This window comes from Tenrec ecaudatus, chromosome 8 (genome assembly GCF_050624435.1).
Source record: "Tenrec ecaudatus isolate mTenEca1 chromosome 8, mTenEca1.hap1, whole genome shotgun sequence".
Taxonomy (NCBI): Eukaryota; Metazoa; Chordata; class Mammalia; order Afrosoricida; family Tenrecidae; genus Tenrec; species Tenrec ecaudatus.
This window is the reverse complement of record NC_134537.1, coordinates 41,371,931-41,387,801: the sequence shown is the minus strand read 5'-3', so window position 1 is coordinate 41,387,801 and position 15,871 is coordinate 41,371,931. Positions and strand designations below refer to the sequence as shown.

General features: G+C 41.7%; 1 protein-coding gene across 2 annotated transcripts in view; it reads right to left on the bottom strand.

Annotated features, from left to right (window-relative positions):
• OSBPL11 (oxysterol binding protein like 11) overlaps window positions 1-15,871 on the bottom strand; it is an 88,002-nt gene that overhangs the window by 15,882 nt on the left and 56,249 nt on the right. For both annotated transcript variants that reach the window (XM_075556298.1, XM_075556299.1), the window contains 2 exons: window positions 15,389-15,575; window positions 2,409-2,591 (listed from right to left, as the gene is read on the bottom strand). In XM_075556298.1, the coding sequence (XP_075412413.1) occupies window positions 2,409-2,591; window positions 15,389-15,575 (370 nt within the window). The remainder of the gene's footprint in view (window positions 1-2,408; window positions 2,592-15,388; window positions 15,576-15,871) is intronic.

Below are 15,871 nucleotides of genomic sequence, written 5' to 3'. Positions count from 1 at the left end.
TCTTGGGTCTAATATGATAATATGGGTCGTCTCCTATGTACCCCAAACAGCACACCATCTTGTATCATGAGTAACATGTTTCACACACACACACACACACACAAAACCTTTAAAAATGGCACCTAATATATTGACTTGGGCCTTTTTTGAGTTAATTCAAAGGGCACATTTTTCTGTGTTATTAATCTTCGACATCAGGAAATGGCTTCACAGCATTCTTTGGAAGTCCCCAAAACATACTTACAGGGGTTGGAAATTATGTTCTTTGCCATAAATATATACTCTTGAATCTCAATCTCTACATACTTTCTCAAATTATTTCTCTAGGAGGGAGTTCTCAATTTTTTTTGTAAGGAATACTTACACTCTTTTCAAATTATTGAGCATCTCAAAGAGCATGTGCTCTTATAGATTTTGTCTCTGGTATTTGCTGTATTAGACACTGAGCCCCAAACTTGAAATATTTACTAATTTGAATTAAAGGTAACCAAAGAAATCACTACATGTTATAGAAATGGTATTTTCAGACTAAAAAATAGCGAAAAGGATGTCACTGTTTTCATTTTTTGCAAATCTCCTTAGTGTCTGGTTTACTATGAAGGAGCTTTCAAGACTTTGTGAAAAAAAATTCCATTTATCTCTAATTTCCACAAATTTTCTAAAGCCTATCTTAATAGCCAGATTCTCATTACCAGCTTCTGCATTCAATCTGTTGTACTAGTGTCTTAGTTACAGTATATAAGGAAAATCTGCCCTCAGAGATAACATGGTTGGAAACGGGAGAATTTAATAGGTATTTCAAATAACTCAATCCTTTAATACTATGCGAAAACATGGGCAGTGGTAGCTTTTTAAGGTTGGCTGCAATTGGAAAATATCAATTAATTTTTTCATAGTTATATGGAAATCCACTGGACTAACATGCACTTTCAATATACTTTAATTATGTGTTGGTCATTTAAAAAATATTGACTCACTGAGTTATGTAGGTCTTTCAGATGTTGACATGTGTTTATAAAATATAAAAAAGTCAAATTCATTAAACATCACCTCCAGTTTTCATCACAAGCCATAATCATAGAGATAGTTTTCCAAATTCTTATTTTCCCTGGAGTTAAATTTTTATCATTAGCACAAATTTTAACTGATTTCCTTGAGACGTCACATACACAAAATTTAAGAGGAAAATGTCTGCCCCAAACTCAAAAGACGATTATCATAGTGTCCCAGCATTCTTTTCAGCACCAGTGGTGTTCAATGAAGAGTGGCTAATTCAGCCTGCAACTCAAACACTTGCACACGTGCCTGTCCTCCTGCAACACTGTTCTCTTCAGCACATAGCACAGTGCTTTATGCATGCTCACAGCCTGTCACTCAGAGAGTGCTAAACACATGTGCTGCCCGTGGTCCAGAGTTAATCATCTTTACTGTGTCATCAAAAACAGTAAGAACAAAACTGGTTTTAACAAAAGTGAGAGCACATGGCAAAGATGCAGGAGTATGGCGTAACTACTTATCCAGTGTGATGCCCTACCTGGGTAGATCTGGGGCCCAGGAATAGCACTTACCATAGCCATAAGGGTAAATGCCAACCCAGTGAGAAAGTCAAACAGCATTTTAGTATTATAAAGGTCATTTGGACCTTGTCCTCCCCACCCCTCTGAAAAGATCTGAGAGTCCCAGGGGTCAGCAAAAGATTTTTGAGAAATTCTCCTTCCAGATGAATCCCTAGAAAAAATATGTAATTATTCTATTTTATTTTTTAAAATCCAATACAAGCCTTTGGTCAAAGAGTATTTAATTCATTTACATAGTTATAAATTGCTTGGTCTATTTATATGAACTTAATTTACGAGGTTTAATGTGTCCTTATAGTGTAATGCTTCCTAGTAGCACCTAGAAGATTTGGACCAGACTACAGTCCAACCAGTGGTCTGAAAATGCCTGCTTGTTCACACTTCTTAAAAGAGGTAGTATTATTTGAAAACTAACTTGCTGCATTGTGTTCCTTCAAATTTGAATTATACTGAACATATTTTATTTTCTTAGTAAACTTTCTCTTTTATGTCCATTGCCTATTTTTCTAATGAGGTGCCTATTTATCTATCTATTTCTTTATGTCAATAATTTTCAAGAGCTTTTATGATGAAACTTCTGATTGTTAAATGTTGTTCTTTCTTTTGTCCAGTACATAAATGTTTTTTTAATTTTTACTGAAATATGATATATGTCATAGGTGGCAAGGGCTCAAAAACATCTTATCAGACCCCCAAACCCTTTCGTTTTACATATGAGGAAGGTGAAGCTAACTGATGAATCAACTTGTCTAAAATCGCAAGTAAATAAGCAAGCTTAGGTTAAGATCCACAGCAGCCGTCTCCTCCAGAGATGATGTAAGGATGACATACCTGGACTCAAATGGATCCTGCTTCTCCAGAGGCCTTACTCTTTTCTTCGTCACCGTCAGTGTAGTCAGGTCCACAGACTTCGTCTCCCCACTGCTGTAAGTAAACTCAAGGACACTATTCCATTCCCCCTGCACTCGACATACCACGGTATTGGTGGTGTTGTGCTTTACTTCAGCTGTAACCCTAGAAGCAGGAGAAAATAAAGATGTGTCCACAGAAGTGATATCTGTCTTGTTTCTTAGGCTTCTGAAACCTATGACTACATTCTATGAATCTTATTTAAATTAGCTATACAGTACTTTTATACATCAGGGCTAAAGGCAGAGGCTTCGTAAGTCCCAGGCCAACTTCCAGATAGCTGTTTCAATGACATCAATTTTAATCTTTAGGAAAAAAGACTGGGAATTTAAAAAGCTTAGTTACCATAAATGATCACAAATGTATCTTTTAAAAATCTTGCTACAAAAAAAAATCATAATATTCAAATTAGGTAATAAAAATAAGATTTTTTGTCCTCCCTGTTATTTAAAAGCTTAAAGTCACTATATTTGAAGTTCTAACTATACTTTTGAATAAAATAAGCAAGGTTCATTTTACATATGTTCTAGAAATCAGGCAAATCAACTAATAGTAGTAAACTATAAAATTATACATTAAAAAAATTTTAACACTTACCAAAACAGAAAATTCCAAAGAACATTCAAATACAAAAATGATCATCACCATCACAGTACTTACAGAGATCTCAAACATTACAATTGTTAAAATTTAATGAAGAGAGTTATCTGTCTGGTTTATCAACGAAGTAGGGTACAGCTCAAATGAAGCTAAGAATAGGAGCAGACCTAATTATTTTAATGAAGTTATTTTATATTCCCTCTAGGCCACAGGTAATGACAGGGTCAGGCGAGATAGAAAGTCAGACTTCAGAAGGCCAGGGTTAGGGTTCAGTCAGTGTACCACAAACTATGGCTTAACTAGGTTCAAACGAAAATCCAAGGGACCACGCCCAGATGGACTACCCACTGAATGTTTCAGACAGCTGAAGCAGCCCGGAAGCACTCACTCGTCTATGCTAGGAAATATGGAAGACAGCTAGCTACCTGGCCAACTGAGTAGGAGAGATCCATATTTGTGTCCATTCCAAAGAAAGGTGACCCAACAGACTGCTCAAGTAAAATTTTGCTTAAGATTATCCAACAATGGTAGCAGCAGTACACTAACAGGGAACTGCCAGAAGTTCAGGCAAGGTTCAGAAAGGACATAGAACAAGGGATATCATTGCTGATCTCAGATGGATCCTGGCTCAAAGCACAGAATACCAGAAAAGATGGTTACCTAGGTTTCATTGCCTATGCCAAGGCCTTCGACAGTGTGGGGCATAATAAACTGTGGATAACCTTGAGAAGAATGGGAATTCCAGAACACTTCATTGAGCGCATGCAGAATTTGTACATGGATCAAGAGGAAGTTGTGCAAACAGAATACAGGAATAACACAAGGTTTAAAATCTAGAAAGGTGTTTATCAGGCTTGTATCCTCTCAGCATCCTTGTTCAATCTATATGCTGGGCAAATCATCAGAGAAGCTGGATTCTATGAAGAGTGCAGCATCAGGAAGGAGGGAGGCTTATTAACAACCTGTGATGTGCAGATGACATGAACTTGCCTGTTGAAAGTAAGGAGGACTTGAAGCACTTGCTGATGAAGATCAAGGATTGTAGCCTTCAGTATGACCAATAGGTAACATCATGATAAATAGGAAAACGGTTGACATTGTCAAGGATTTTGTTTTGCTTGCATCTACAATCAGTGCTCATGGGAGCAGCAGCCAAGAGATTAAAAGACATATTGCATTAGGTAAATCTGTAGCACAAGACCTCTTCAGAGTACCAACGAGGAAGGGTGTCACCTTGAGGACTAAGGCATGCCTGACCCAAGTCATGGTGTTCTCCATTGCATCATATGCACCTGAAAGTTGAACACTGAACAAAGAGAACCACAGAAGAGACGCATGTGAATTGTGGTGCTGGAGAAGAGTATTGGAAGTACCAGTGACTGCTAAGAGGACCAGTCCATCTGGATCGGAAGAAGGCAGGCTAGGGTGCTTCTTAGAGGCAAGGACGGCAAGACTTAGTCTCACATATTGTGAGGAGAGACCAGTCTCTGGAGAAAAACATCATGGGTGGCAAAACAGAGGAAGGCCTTCGACGAGATAGACAGACAAAGTGGCTTCATCAATGGGGTCAGGTAAAGGAACAATTGTGAGGATGGCGCAGGACCATGCAGCATTTTGTCCTGTTGTGTATAGGGTCATTATGGGTCGATGGCACCAAACCAAAAGTCCCAGACGTGCAGGCAACAAACAGCTTCGGAATCCTAAATATATGCGTCAGGTGTAAACCAAGACCCCAGGAAGCAGAAGGACAGAGTAGAATGTCAGAGTCCAGATTTCAGTGAAGGGGAAGTCAAAAGTCTGCAAACCCAGAGCTCAAGGCAGAGCTATGGAGTCCAATCAGCAAATGATTTGGGAACCAGATGTTACAACAAAAACCAGTGAGGAGTAACTGTAGCTCACGGGACACACAGAACACCAAGATGACTGGTCTGCTTGATTAAGCAGGTGGCAACTCTGGGTTATCCTTTCAAACATATGAATGGAAACAAATGCACCGATGACATGTTCCTTGTAATGCCATTTCACATTTCCTCTCTTATTTTATTTACCAATATTCTTTCTTCCCTTCCTAGAAAATTCTAATTTAACCAAATAGATATGAGCAAATGACCCGAAACACTCATTATTTTCTCCTTTTCCACTCATGCGGAACTTCATGCTGAAAGCTGAGGAATGATAGTCACTTGCTCACTTGGTCTCTGTCTCACTTTGACAGCATACTCTTTAAATCATTGCCTCCCACAAGCCTTTCCCTGCCCAAGTAACAATGCCTCGGTTCCTGTCCCGGCCTGCTGGGTGACACAAGGTCCGCTGCTCAGTGCAGCTACACAGCAACAACAGCACGAGGAGAAGTGGGGCAGGGCACAAGAACCACCCACATACCAGATGTAGGACATGAGGGACTTACAAAGGGAAAGCCTTGTTTCACTTTACTATTAAGAATCCATCACTACAGTCTCATGCAGGATCAGCCCACTTCTGTGAAGGACACTCCTAATTGAGTCGATGCTGACTTTTAATGACCCTAAACATAGAGTAGAACTGGTCCTGTGGAGTTCCAAAACTGCAACTCTAAATGAGAGTGGAAAGCATCATCTCCCACCTTCACAGTGACTGGTGGGTTCCAACTGCTGACCTTGTGCCTGACCCAAGTCATGGTATTCTACATTGCATCACATGCATGTGAAATTGAACATGGCAACCCACCAGCCACCAGGGCGCCTCTGTAAAGGACTGAGTACATATCAGAATCTGCAGGCCAGCTGCTCTGTGTAAACGATTTAACGCTGCCCTGCAGCACAGAAGCACTGGCCTGTGCACAGTAAGGAGGTCAACGGGCATGGCTCTGTTCCAATAAACATTTATTTAAAAAATAAGCAGTGGGTCAGACTGGGCTGTATGCTAACCTCTGGGTTAATCTAAAATGCACACAGGATATTTTTTAATCATTAAAGAATGTTTTCATTTTGGTGAAAATAGAGCAAAACACGCACCCATTCAAGAGTTTGTACAACTACCATTTGGCGACAACGGGGTTCCTTTCTTCACGAAGTCGACAGTATCGCACTAGGTTTTCACAGCTACCATCCCATCTGATGAGCTTTTGAACGTGTGCCCTTCCTAACTGTACTCATCCTTCAAGTCTAGCTCAAGTGTCACATGTTTCAGGAAGACATTGGCTAACATCTTAACACGCCCACTCTACAGCAAGCTTTCAAGTTGAATTCTCGATCTTTTTTTGGCTGAGATAAATGAAAGGCAAAATATTTTCTTCAAATTAGAAAGATTAAGAATATTTTTACTCCCAATAGCCGACATCTCAACAAGTATTTGAGCAAACAAGAAATCTTCTTTTTGACAAAAAAAAGGCGGCCTGTCTCCTGCAACAACTAAGGCGGCCTATGGAGGTGAGATAGTCCCACCTGGGTGACAACGCCAGTCACAGCTTTAGTCTCATAAAAAGTAAGGGAAGGCTTCTTGATCAAATTCCCGGTAATTCAAACATGTGAGCTTTGTATCAACAAATAATTCAAAATATACTATCCTTAGGGCACTCACCAAAAAAAGCTAATGGATGTGAAGAAGCATTTGTTCTTCTCACTTTCTAAAAGTCTGAAAGCAATCCAGTCTTTACTTTCTTTCTTCCCTTTTTTCTGGATAGTCGTTTGAACACCAGAGTAACAGTTTCACAGAGAAAAGCTCTTGTCGGATGAACATTAAGACTTTAGCCTTGGCTTTTATTGAAGGTACATAAAAGAAATAAGCTTATGACTGGCAACTTTTACATTCCAAGTAGAATTACAAAAGAAGGCATTGTACGCTTTGTTGCTCGATGCTGCTTCCTAAGGATACCTGCAACAAATCCCTTTAGAATTCAATGCCAGGAAAATAACTGGTTTCTTTTGAAAGATGCCATCAGATGAGAACTAAGTTGAGCATCATGTTTCCCTTTTGCTGTAGCAAATGAGTCGGAACTAAATTTTATTTTCAGACACAACAGTCCTCTAATCCAGCCTTACTGTTCTTTTCCACCTTGATGGTTATTTTACTTACAGACTTGTATCTGTCTACTGCATATTGATTTCTTCTGAATGTCTCACAAATGCTTTCCAAAAGCAGCTTCCTGAATTCTGATCCTAGACTGAGAGCTCTGTGAAGGCACAGATAATCTCCCCGGCCCGCCTTCTGTATCTCCACAATGCAGGAAAGTATCTGTCATCAAGAAGTGTTGAATAAATCATAGCACACAGTACAATATATATCCTCATCCTAAATAAAATGAATGTGGAAAATGGGGTCAGGAAATGGACAATGGAACAGGCAATAGGAAACAGGCTCACTTGGCACATCAAATATTGCTGTGGAAAAAGAGTAAGTAAGGGAAGACGGGGAAGATAATCTATTACCCCAAAGGCAGACAGCAGATAAAATGTCTGCTCCTATTGTAGAGAGCCAAAAAACATCACTGGCTGTGTCTGGGGAGGGAGTAATGGTCCTTTGTAAAGGCAAGAGTAAGAAATTGTTTCTACTTTCAGTCTTCTACATGAGAAATTGGGTGAAACCACTATTTTAATGGCAACAAAAATAGAAAAACCCATCAAAAAAACATTAGTTATTCCAAAGTACATATCAAGAGTTGTATTTTCAGAAGCGTGTGTGAGAGAGACAGTGACAGAGAAAAAGACTTTGATGCTAGCCTGCCAAGTGACAAGAAGCAACGAGTGGGGTGTTGCTGACAGATAAAAGACAGAAAGTGGGGAAAAGAAATTAGTCTTAAGAAACACACCTCCATGATACGATCGCCGAAGACAAACGGGTGCATAAGCAAATGGGGCGAAGAAAGGTGATGGTGCCCGGCTATCGAAAGAGCTAGTGTCTGGGGTCTTAAAGGCTTGAAGGTGAACAAGCGGTCATCTAGCTCAGAAGCAATAAAGCCCACATGGAAGAAGCACACCAGCCGGTGCGATCACGAGGTGTCAAAGGGACCAGGTATAAGGCATCATGCAAAAAAAAAAAAAAGAATATATATATATATATGTGTGTGTGTGTGTGTGTGTATTTATATATACACACACACCATAGTGAATGAAGGGGGAAGTGCAGAGTGGAGACCCGAGGCCCAAGTGTCGACCACTGGAGATCCCCTCATAGAGGGGTTTAGGAGAGGAGATGGGTCAGTCAGGGTGCGAGGTAGTACCGATGAAGAACACAGCTTTCCCCCAGATCCTGGATGCTTCCTCCCCCCAACTACCATGATCCGAATTCTACCTTGCAGGACTGGATAGGGCAGAGGTTGTACACGGGTGCATATGGGACCTGGAGGCAGGGAATCCAGGGTGGACGATACCTTCAGGACCAGGGGTGTGAGAGGCGATGCTGAGAGAGTGGAGGGTGAGTGGGCTGGAACGGGGGAACTGATTACAAGGATCCACATATGACCTCCTCCCTGGGAGATGGACGGCAGAGAAGGGGGGGAAGGGAGACTCCGGATAGGGCAAGATATGACAAAATAACAATCTGTGGATTATCAAGGGCTCATGAGGGAGGGGTGAGCGGGGAGGGAGGGGAAAAAAAAAGAGGACCTGATGCAGAGGGCTTAAGTAGAGAGCAAATGCTTTGAGAGTGATTAGGGCAAACAATGTACAGATGTGCTTTATACAATTGATGTATGTATATGCATGAATTGTGATAAGAGTTGTATGAGCCAATAAAAGGTCTAAAAAAAAAAAAGAAAAAAGGGATAGTAAATATAGCAACTAATCATTGACAATATAGGGACATTTGTCTTAGGTTGCCTTAATAAGTCAACATGAAAAAAAAGCCATGCCATATGACCCAGCAATCCCCCTACTGGGCATATACCCAGAAGAGGCAAGAAACAAACCAAGACCAGACATCTGTGCTCCAATGTTCATTGCGGCACAGTTCACAATTGCAAGGAGTTGGAAGCAACCCAAATTTCCATCAACTGACGATTGGATTAAAAAACTGTGGTATATACATACAATGGAATACTACGCATCACTAAAAAGCAGTGATGAACGTATGAGGCACATAGCAGCATGGGAAGAACTGGAGGAAATCATGCTAAGCGAAGTAAGTCAGGCACAAAAGGACAAGTACAACATGAGTCCGCTGAGGTAAGAATTTTAAAAAAATTTTTTATTAAAAAGCAAAAGTGGCATAGGGAAAAAAGCTACTTACTGTATACAAACATTTTAGGGGTGAAGACGGTGTAGTATGGAAGAGACCAGACCAAAACCAGGGATGTACATGGTAGACAATGGTGGAGGAGGTGGGGAAAGGAAAACAAAAGGATGAATACAAGGAAGAAAAGGGAAGTGGGGTCATGGGGCATTAATCCACCCAAGGGGAGGGTATTGTTTATATCTCCACAGGGAACGTGGGACCAGACTTCAACCCAGTGTCGCAAGGTGTGAATGCAATATCCCGGCGTGGAGGAGGGAACCGGTAGAGAGGTCTGGGAGCCTGGCCCCAGCACCATAAATTAAGTGGATTCCTGCCCCTCCCCCGAAAAGAATTTGTTCCAAAGGACGACATTGACTCTGCAGCTATGGGAGATGAACATATTTGATCAGAGCACACGGGAGCAGATGAAGGGGCAGGAGGAGAGAGTGGAGCACAGCCTGGTCGTGATGATGATGTTCCTGAGTAGAGCAGCCAGTCCACAGAGAGAACAACATGGCTGGCCCTACTATGAGACATGATGCCCCTCAGTGACTAAGGGCGATACAGGGGACAGCACCGGAGACACAGTGCGCGAATTGCACCTGACCTGATCCCACCACACCGAGGCAAATCACTGGGGGAGTGCAGCGGAACAGCAAGGGAATGGAGTGGCAAGGTCCCCAGGGAATGCTGAAAGTGGACTTTGGGGCCAGGGCGTGGTGCCCCAACAGACTGGACTGGAAAACGCTCCTAAGGGCCAGCAAACGATCCCTGAACTAACTACAAGCTTTTCTCTTGTGAACTGTTTTGTTCTGTTCTTTTTCAGTGGTTTGTTTTTGTTGTTTTGTTGTCTGGTTGTATACTGTTGCTTTGTTTTCCTCTGTCTAGTTTTCGTGCATGTTAGTGACTCCACAGGTCTGTCTGAATAGGACAGGCTGGATGAACTATCTGGAGGAAAAACAACGGGACCGACAATTCCGGTGCGACTTGGGGTGGGGGGGGTAGGGGGGGTAAGGAAGTGGTGTTAACAAACCCAGGGACAAGGGAAAAACATGGGACCCCAAATGGTAGAGAAGGGGGAGTGGCAGGACTGGTGGGAAATGATCAAGGGTAAGGTTGCTTAGAGAAGAGGTATACTCTAGCCCAGGTGGCGATGAAGCATGGTAGTAGGGCAGGAGGAAGGTCAAGGGAGATGGAGGAAAGAGCTAGGAGTCAAAGGGCATTCATGGAGGTCTAGACAAAGACATGTACATGCAAATATATATAGGAGGATGGGGAAATAAATCTATGTGTCTATATTTATAGGTCAAGTATTAAGGTGGCGGAAGGGCCTTGGGCCTCTACTCAAACACTCCCTCAATGCATGAATACCTTCTTTTATTAAATTGGAACTCTATGATGCTCACTCTCCCGACACAACGGCTGGAGCCAAAGTGGGTGAACAAGTAAATGTGGTGAAGAAAGCTGATGGTGCCTGGCTATCAAAAGAGATAGTGACTGGGGTCTTAAAGGCTTAAAGATAAACAAGCGGCCATCTAGCTCAGAAGCAACAAAGTCCACATGGAAGAACACACCAGCCTGTGTGATCGAGTGGTCCCAAAGGGATCAGTTACCAGGCATCAAAGAACAAAAAATCATATCATTGACTGCACACCTCCATGATAGGATCGCTGAAGACAAATGGGTGCATAAGCAAATGTGGTGAAGAAAGCTGATGGTGCCCGGCTATCAAAAGAGATAGTGTCTGGGGTCTTAAAGGCTTGAAGGTGAACAAGCGGCCATCTAGCTCAGAAGCAAATAAGCCCACATGGAAGAAGCACACCGGCCAGTGTGATCACGAGGTGCCCAAGGGACCAGGTATAAGGCATCATGCAAAAAAAAAAGATATAAGTGTGTGTATGTATGTGTATATATGTGTATATGTTTATATGTATGTGTATATATGTATATATATAGCATATTAAATGAAGGGGGAAGTGCAGAGTGGAGACCCAAGGCCCAAGTGTCGGCCAATGGAGATCCCCTCATAGAGGGGTTTAGGAGAGGAGATGGGTTAATTAGGGTGTGAGGTAGGATCGATGAAGAACACAGCTTTCCCCCAGATCCTGGATGCTTCCTCCCCCCAACTACCATGATCCAAATTCTACCTTGCAGGGCTGGATAGGACAGAGGCTGTACACTGGTACATATGAGGGTTGGAGGTACAGGGAATCCAGGGTGGATGATACCTTCAGGACCAAGGGTGTGAGGGACGATGCTGGGAGAGTGGAGGGTGAGTGGGTTGGAAAGGGGGAACTGATTACAAGGATCCACATGTGACCTCTTCCCTGGGAGAGGGACAGCAGAGAAGGGGGGAAGGGAGACTCCGGATAGGGCAAGATATGACAAAATAACGATGTATAAATTACCAAGGGCATATGAGGGAGGGGGGAATGGGGAGGGAGGGGGGAAAAAAGAGGACCTGATGCAAGGGGCTTAAGTGGAGAGCAAATGCCTTGAGAATGATTGGGGCAGGGAATGTATGGATGTGCTTTATACAACTGATGTATGTATATGTATGGATTGTGGTAAGAGTTGTTTGAGTCCCTAATAAAATGTAAAAGAAGAAAAGAGAAAAAAATGATTAGGGCAAAGACTGTACAGATGTGCTTTATACAATTGATGTATGTATATGTATGAACTGTGAAAAGAATTGTATCAGCCCCAATAAATTGTTAAAAAGAAAAAAAAGCCATGTCTCAAGAGTAAATGAGGCTATGGAGATTTATTTTGGGGCACCTCCTATGGGAACCCATCTGAAAAGATGGGAGAAGGCCCAGTCAGATGGAAAGACCCCAGCTGGGCTTCTGACCAATAGTCAGATCAACTGCTTCCCCTGTGAGGGCCTGTCACGGACGTTCAGCCCACGGTGTCTTTCGATGGCTGAAGCTCTAGCCTAGTATCTGACTACAGCCACATGAAAGATGACACGTGAGAACTGCTGATCAGCCTATAAAACTGTGGGAGTTGACTTTTCTTTTTAAGTCCTAAGTTTCGGAGGGATTTATTCTGAGCAGTTGATAACATAATTTCTGATGTCAGAAGGATCTTGGCTGAAGGAAGAGAACAACAGAAAGATGTTTACTTGTCTTTTACTGACGGTGCAAAGACATGTGACTGGGTGGACCTTAAGTATGGATAGCTTTGAGAAGAATGGGAGTTCTAGAACACTTCACTGTCCTTATGTGGAACTGATACATGGACTGAAAGGCAAGTGTGTATATAGAGCAAAGGTACACTGCTTGGTTTAAAATCAGGAAAGGTGTGCATCAAGGTTGCATCCTCTCATCAGACTCACTCAATCTGTATGCTGAGCAAATCATTGGAGAAGCTGGATTATATAAAGAAAAGTATGGCACGAGGATTGGAGGAAGGCTTATTAACAAACTTCGACATCCTTGCTTTTGGAAAGTGAGGACTTGAAGCACTTACTGATGAAGAGCAAGGATTACAGTTTTCAGGATGGATTACAACTCAAACTAAAGAAGACCAAAATCCTCACAACTGGACCAATAGGTAACACAATGGTAAATGGAGAAAAGATTGAAGTTGTCTAAGATTTCATTTTGCTTGGATCTAGTCAATACTCATGGATGCAGCACTCAAGATATTAAAAGACACATAATATGGATAAATGTGCTGCTCAAGACCTCTTCAAGGTCTTGAAAGCAAGGTTACTTGAGGACTAAGGTGTGCCTGACCCAAGCTGCGATATTTTTAATTGCCTCATATGCATGTGAAAGTTGGACAGTGAATAAGGAAGACTGAAGAAAAATCAATGTGCTTGAATTTTGGTGCTGGCAGAGACTACTCAAAATGAAGCGCTAAAAGAAAAACAAATTTGTCTTGGAAGAAACACAACCAGAATGCTCCTTAGAAGCAAGAATGGTGAGACTTCATCTCACATACTTTGTTGCCACGAGAGACCTTGAGTCCTTGGAGAAGGTCATTAATATAAAGTTTATTGTGCCAACCTGGCCGATACACACATGTGGGGTTAATTGAAGGGTTTGGTGAGCCTCGCTTTTCAATTTCTCGGTCTCTTGCTTTGTGATGGTCGGGCCAGGGTGCAGCTGCCTTAGCCAGTTCGATGATTCAGCTGGCAAGGTTCACTTCCTACAAGACATCCCTGAGGAGCAGACACATGGACCTACCCCAATGCAGCCCTGGGTGCTGGGGCAGCCGTGTGGAGACCCCTGCCAGTGCTGAGATGTTTACATGTTCACTGATTCGGTTTTTCCTCCTGCAGTCAGCATCATTGCGTCTGTTTTGTGAAATGGAGGATTTTGTGGATTGGTGTTGAACATAAGGGTTAATGGGTTAATGTTGGACTTGTGGGCTTGGGCAGCACTGGGTTGGGATGTAGGAGTAGAAAAGTCTTCTCTTTCTCCCACAGAGTAGCTAGTAGATTCAAACCGCTGACCTGAGGCTCACAGCCCAAATCGTAACCATTACTCTGCCAGGGCTCCTCCACAGATACAACAGAATGCTCAAAATGCTACAGGTTTGCCATGGAAGCATTCGTGAAATAGGATGAAATCACATGAAGCAATCAAGGAAACAAGTTTGTGTACCAAACAGGTGCTTTAAAAATAATTTATATAGGCATTATGAGTCTTTTAGAAATCCAAAGAGCATACAAGGAGGCTTCAAAAAGCTCATTACAAAATTCTAGTATCTCTGGCACTTCAGAGCATGTACACTGGTGCAGATAAGAGTTCTTGACACATGGAATTCAGGACAAATAAACCCCTCAGAAACAATAATGGGAGTAGTGATACCATGAGGGTAGGGAAAAGGTGGGAGAGAAGGGGGAGAGAGGGGAGCCGATTGTAATGACTGATGTATTAACCCCTATCCACCACCCCAAGGGGGATGAACAACAGAAACAAGGGTGAAGGGAGACTGGACAGTATAAGATATGAAAATGATAATAATAATTTATCAAGGGCTCACAAGGGTGGGAGGGAAGTAAAAAGGAGGAGCCAATACCAAAGACTCAAGTAGAAAGGAAATGTTTTGAAAATGATGGCAACATATGTACAAATGTGCTTGATACAACTGATGCATGGATTATTTTAAGAGCTGTAAGAGCCCCCAATAAAATGATTTTTTTAAGTTGTACAAGCCCCCAATAAAATGATTTTTTAAAATAAAATAAAACTGTGCCTACTTCACGTACAGTCACAGTAAACATCAGGGTCTTAAAGGGTCAGTATTCCTTTAAGGCTCTTATTACAAAATGTAAGAGCTCTGGAGAACAATGGTTATGCACTCTGCTGCTAATGGGAAAGCTAGCACTTTGAACCTGTCTGCCATTGGCTTTGTAGAAGACAAGCTCTGACAATTTGACAATGACTGTCTAAGAAACCTCACAGGGCATTAGAGGGTCCCGATGAGTTGTCTTCAGAGTCAGGGTGATCAAGATTAAAATGCTAGAGATTAACAATCCAAGAAAAAAAAATACCCTGAAAACCCACTGACAACGAGTCCATTCTAAGTCACAGTGACCTTATACAGAGAAAGGAGAAGTGCTCCTTTGGTTTTCTGAGACAAATAACTCTTTACAGGAACAGACAGTCTCATTTTCCTTTAGAAAGATGGTGGATTTGAACCACGAACCCTGCAGTTAGTCAGCAGCCTATTGCGGAGTTGAAATTAAGACCACCTAGAGATAATATGCTGGTTTCCATCATTCTACTTCTTAGTTTCTTATGGTTAAATATAGTTTCACCACAATTTGCAGTAATGGCTGCTTCAACTGAAGTCTGGATCAAAATTTGGATCTCTGTGCCAGAGAATGCTTATTTATCTCTCAGGAATTCTAGTCTATATTTTGTTAGCTACGTCACCAAAAGAGATTTATCAGGTAGATCTGCTAGTAATGTCACTATTTTTAAAACTAGATGATGACTTCCATATGCCTTGAAAGACTAAATCTATTAAGTAAACAAACAGAAGCATGAATAAAAACCCAACCCCATAGACACAGATCAAAGCAGAAAACCCATTAGGAGTTCTAATATAGGATTGAAGTGGACAGGCAGAGACAGGTATCATTAAAATGTTCTTACCGGTGCAGTTTGCCACCATAAAAAGGCTTAGTATGAAAAGTGATGCTGGCTGAATACCCAGTCTTTGCACAGTTGACACTGACTTTGCCACCCAGTTCTACCCAGGGAACAGTTAAAATTGACCGGGCATATGCACAAGGTAAAGAAAACGTATACTCTTCTCCATGTTCCAACAGACTGAGGATACCTGAAGGTGAAAACATTAGGAGAGTTAACATCGTACAAGAAAAATAAAGCTGCCCCACCCCCGCCAAAAAAATCCATTGTGCTTGCTTGTATAGTAGATACTATTATTTTGCTTTATTTTCGCTTAATTTAGAATGAAAACGACTTCATTTACAATGGCATTTTTTTCACAGTAGTGAATCAAGGGTATTCCCACTCTGATCTCACTATCCCTTTCACAGGACCAGAAAACACTACCAATGACAGTTTCAAGAAATCCCCTTAAAACTTCTTCAGCTTAAAAAAGAAATTTTTTTT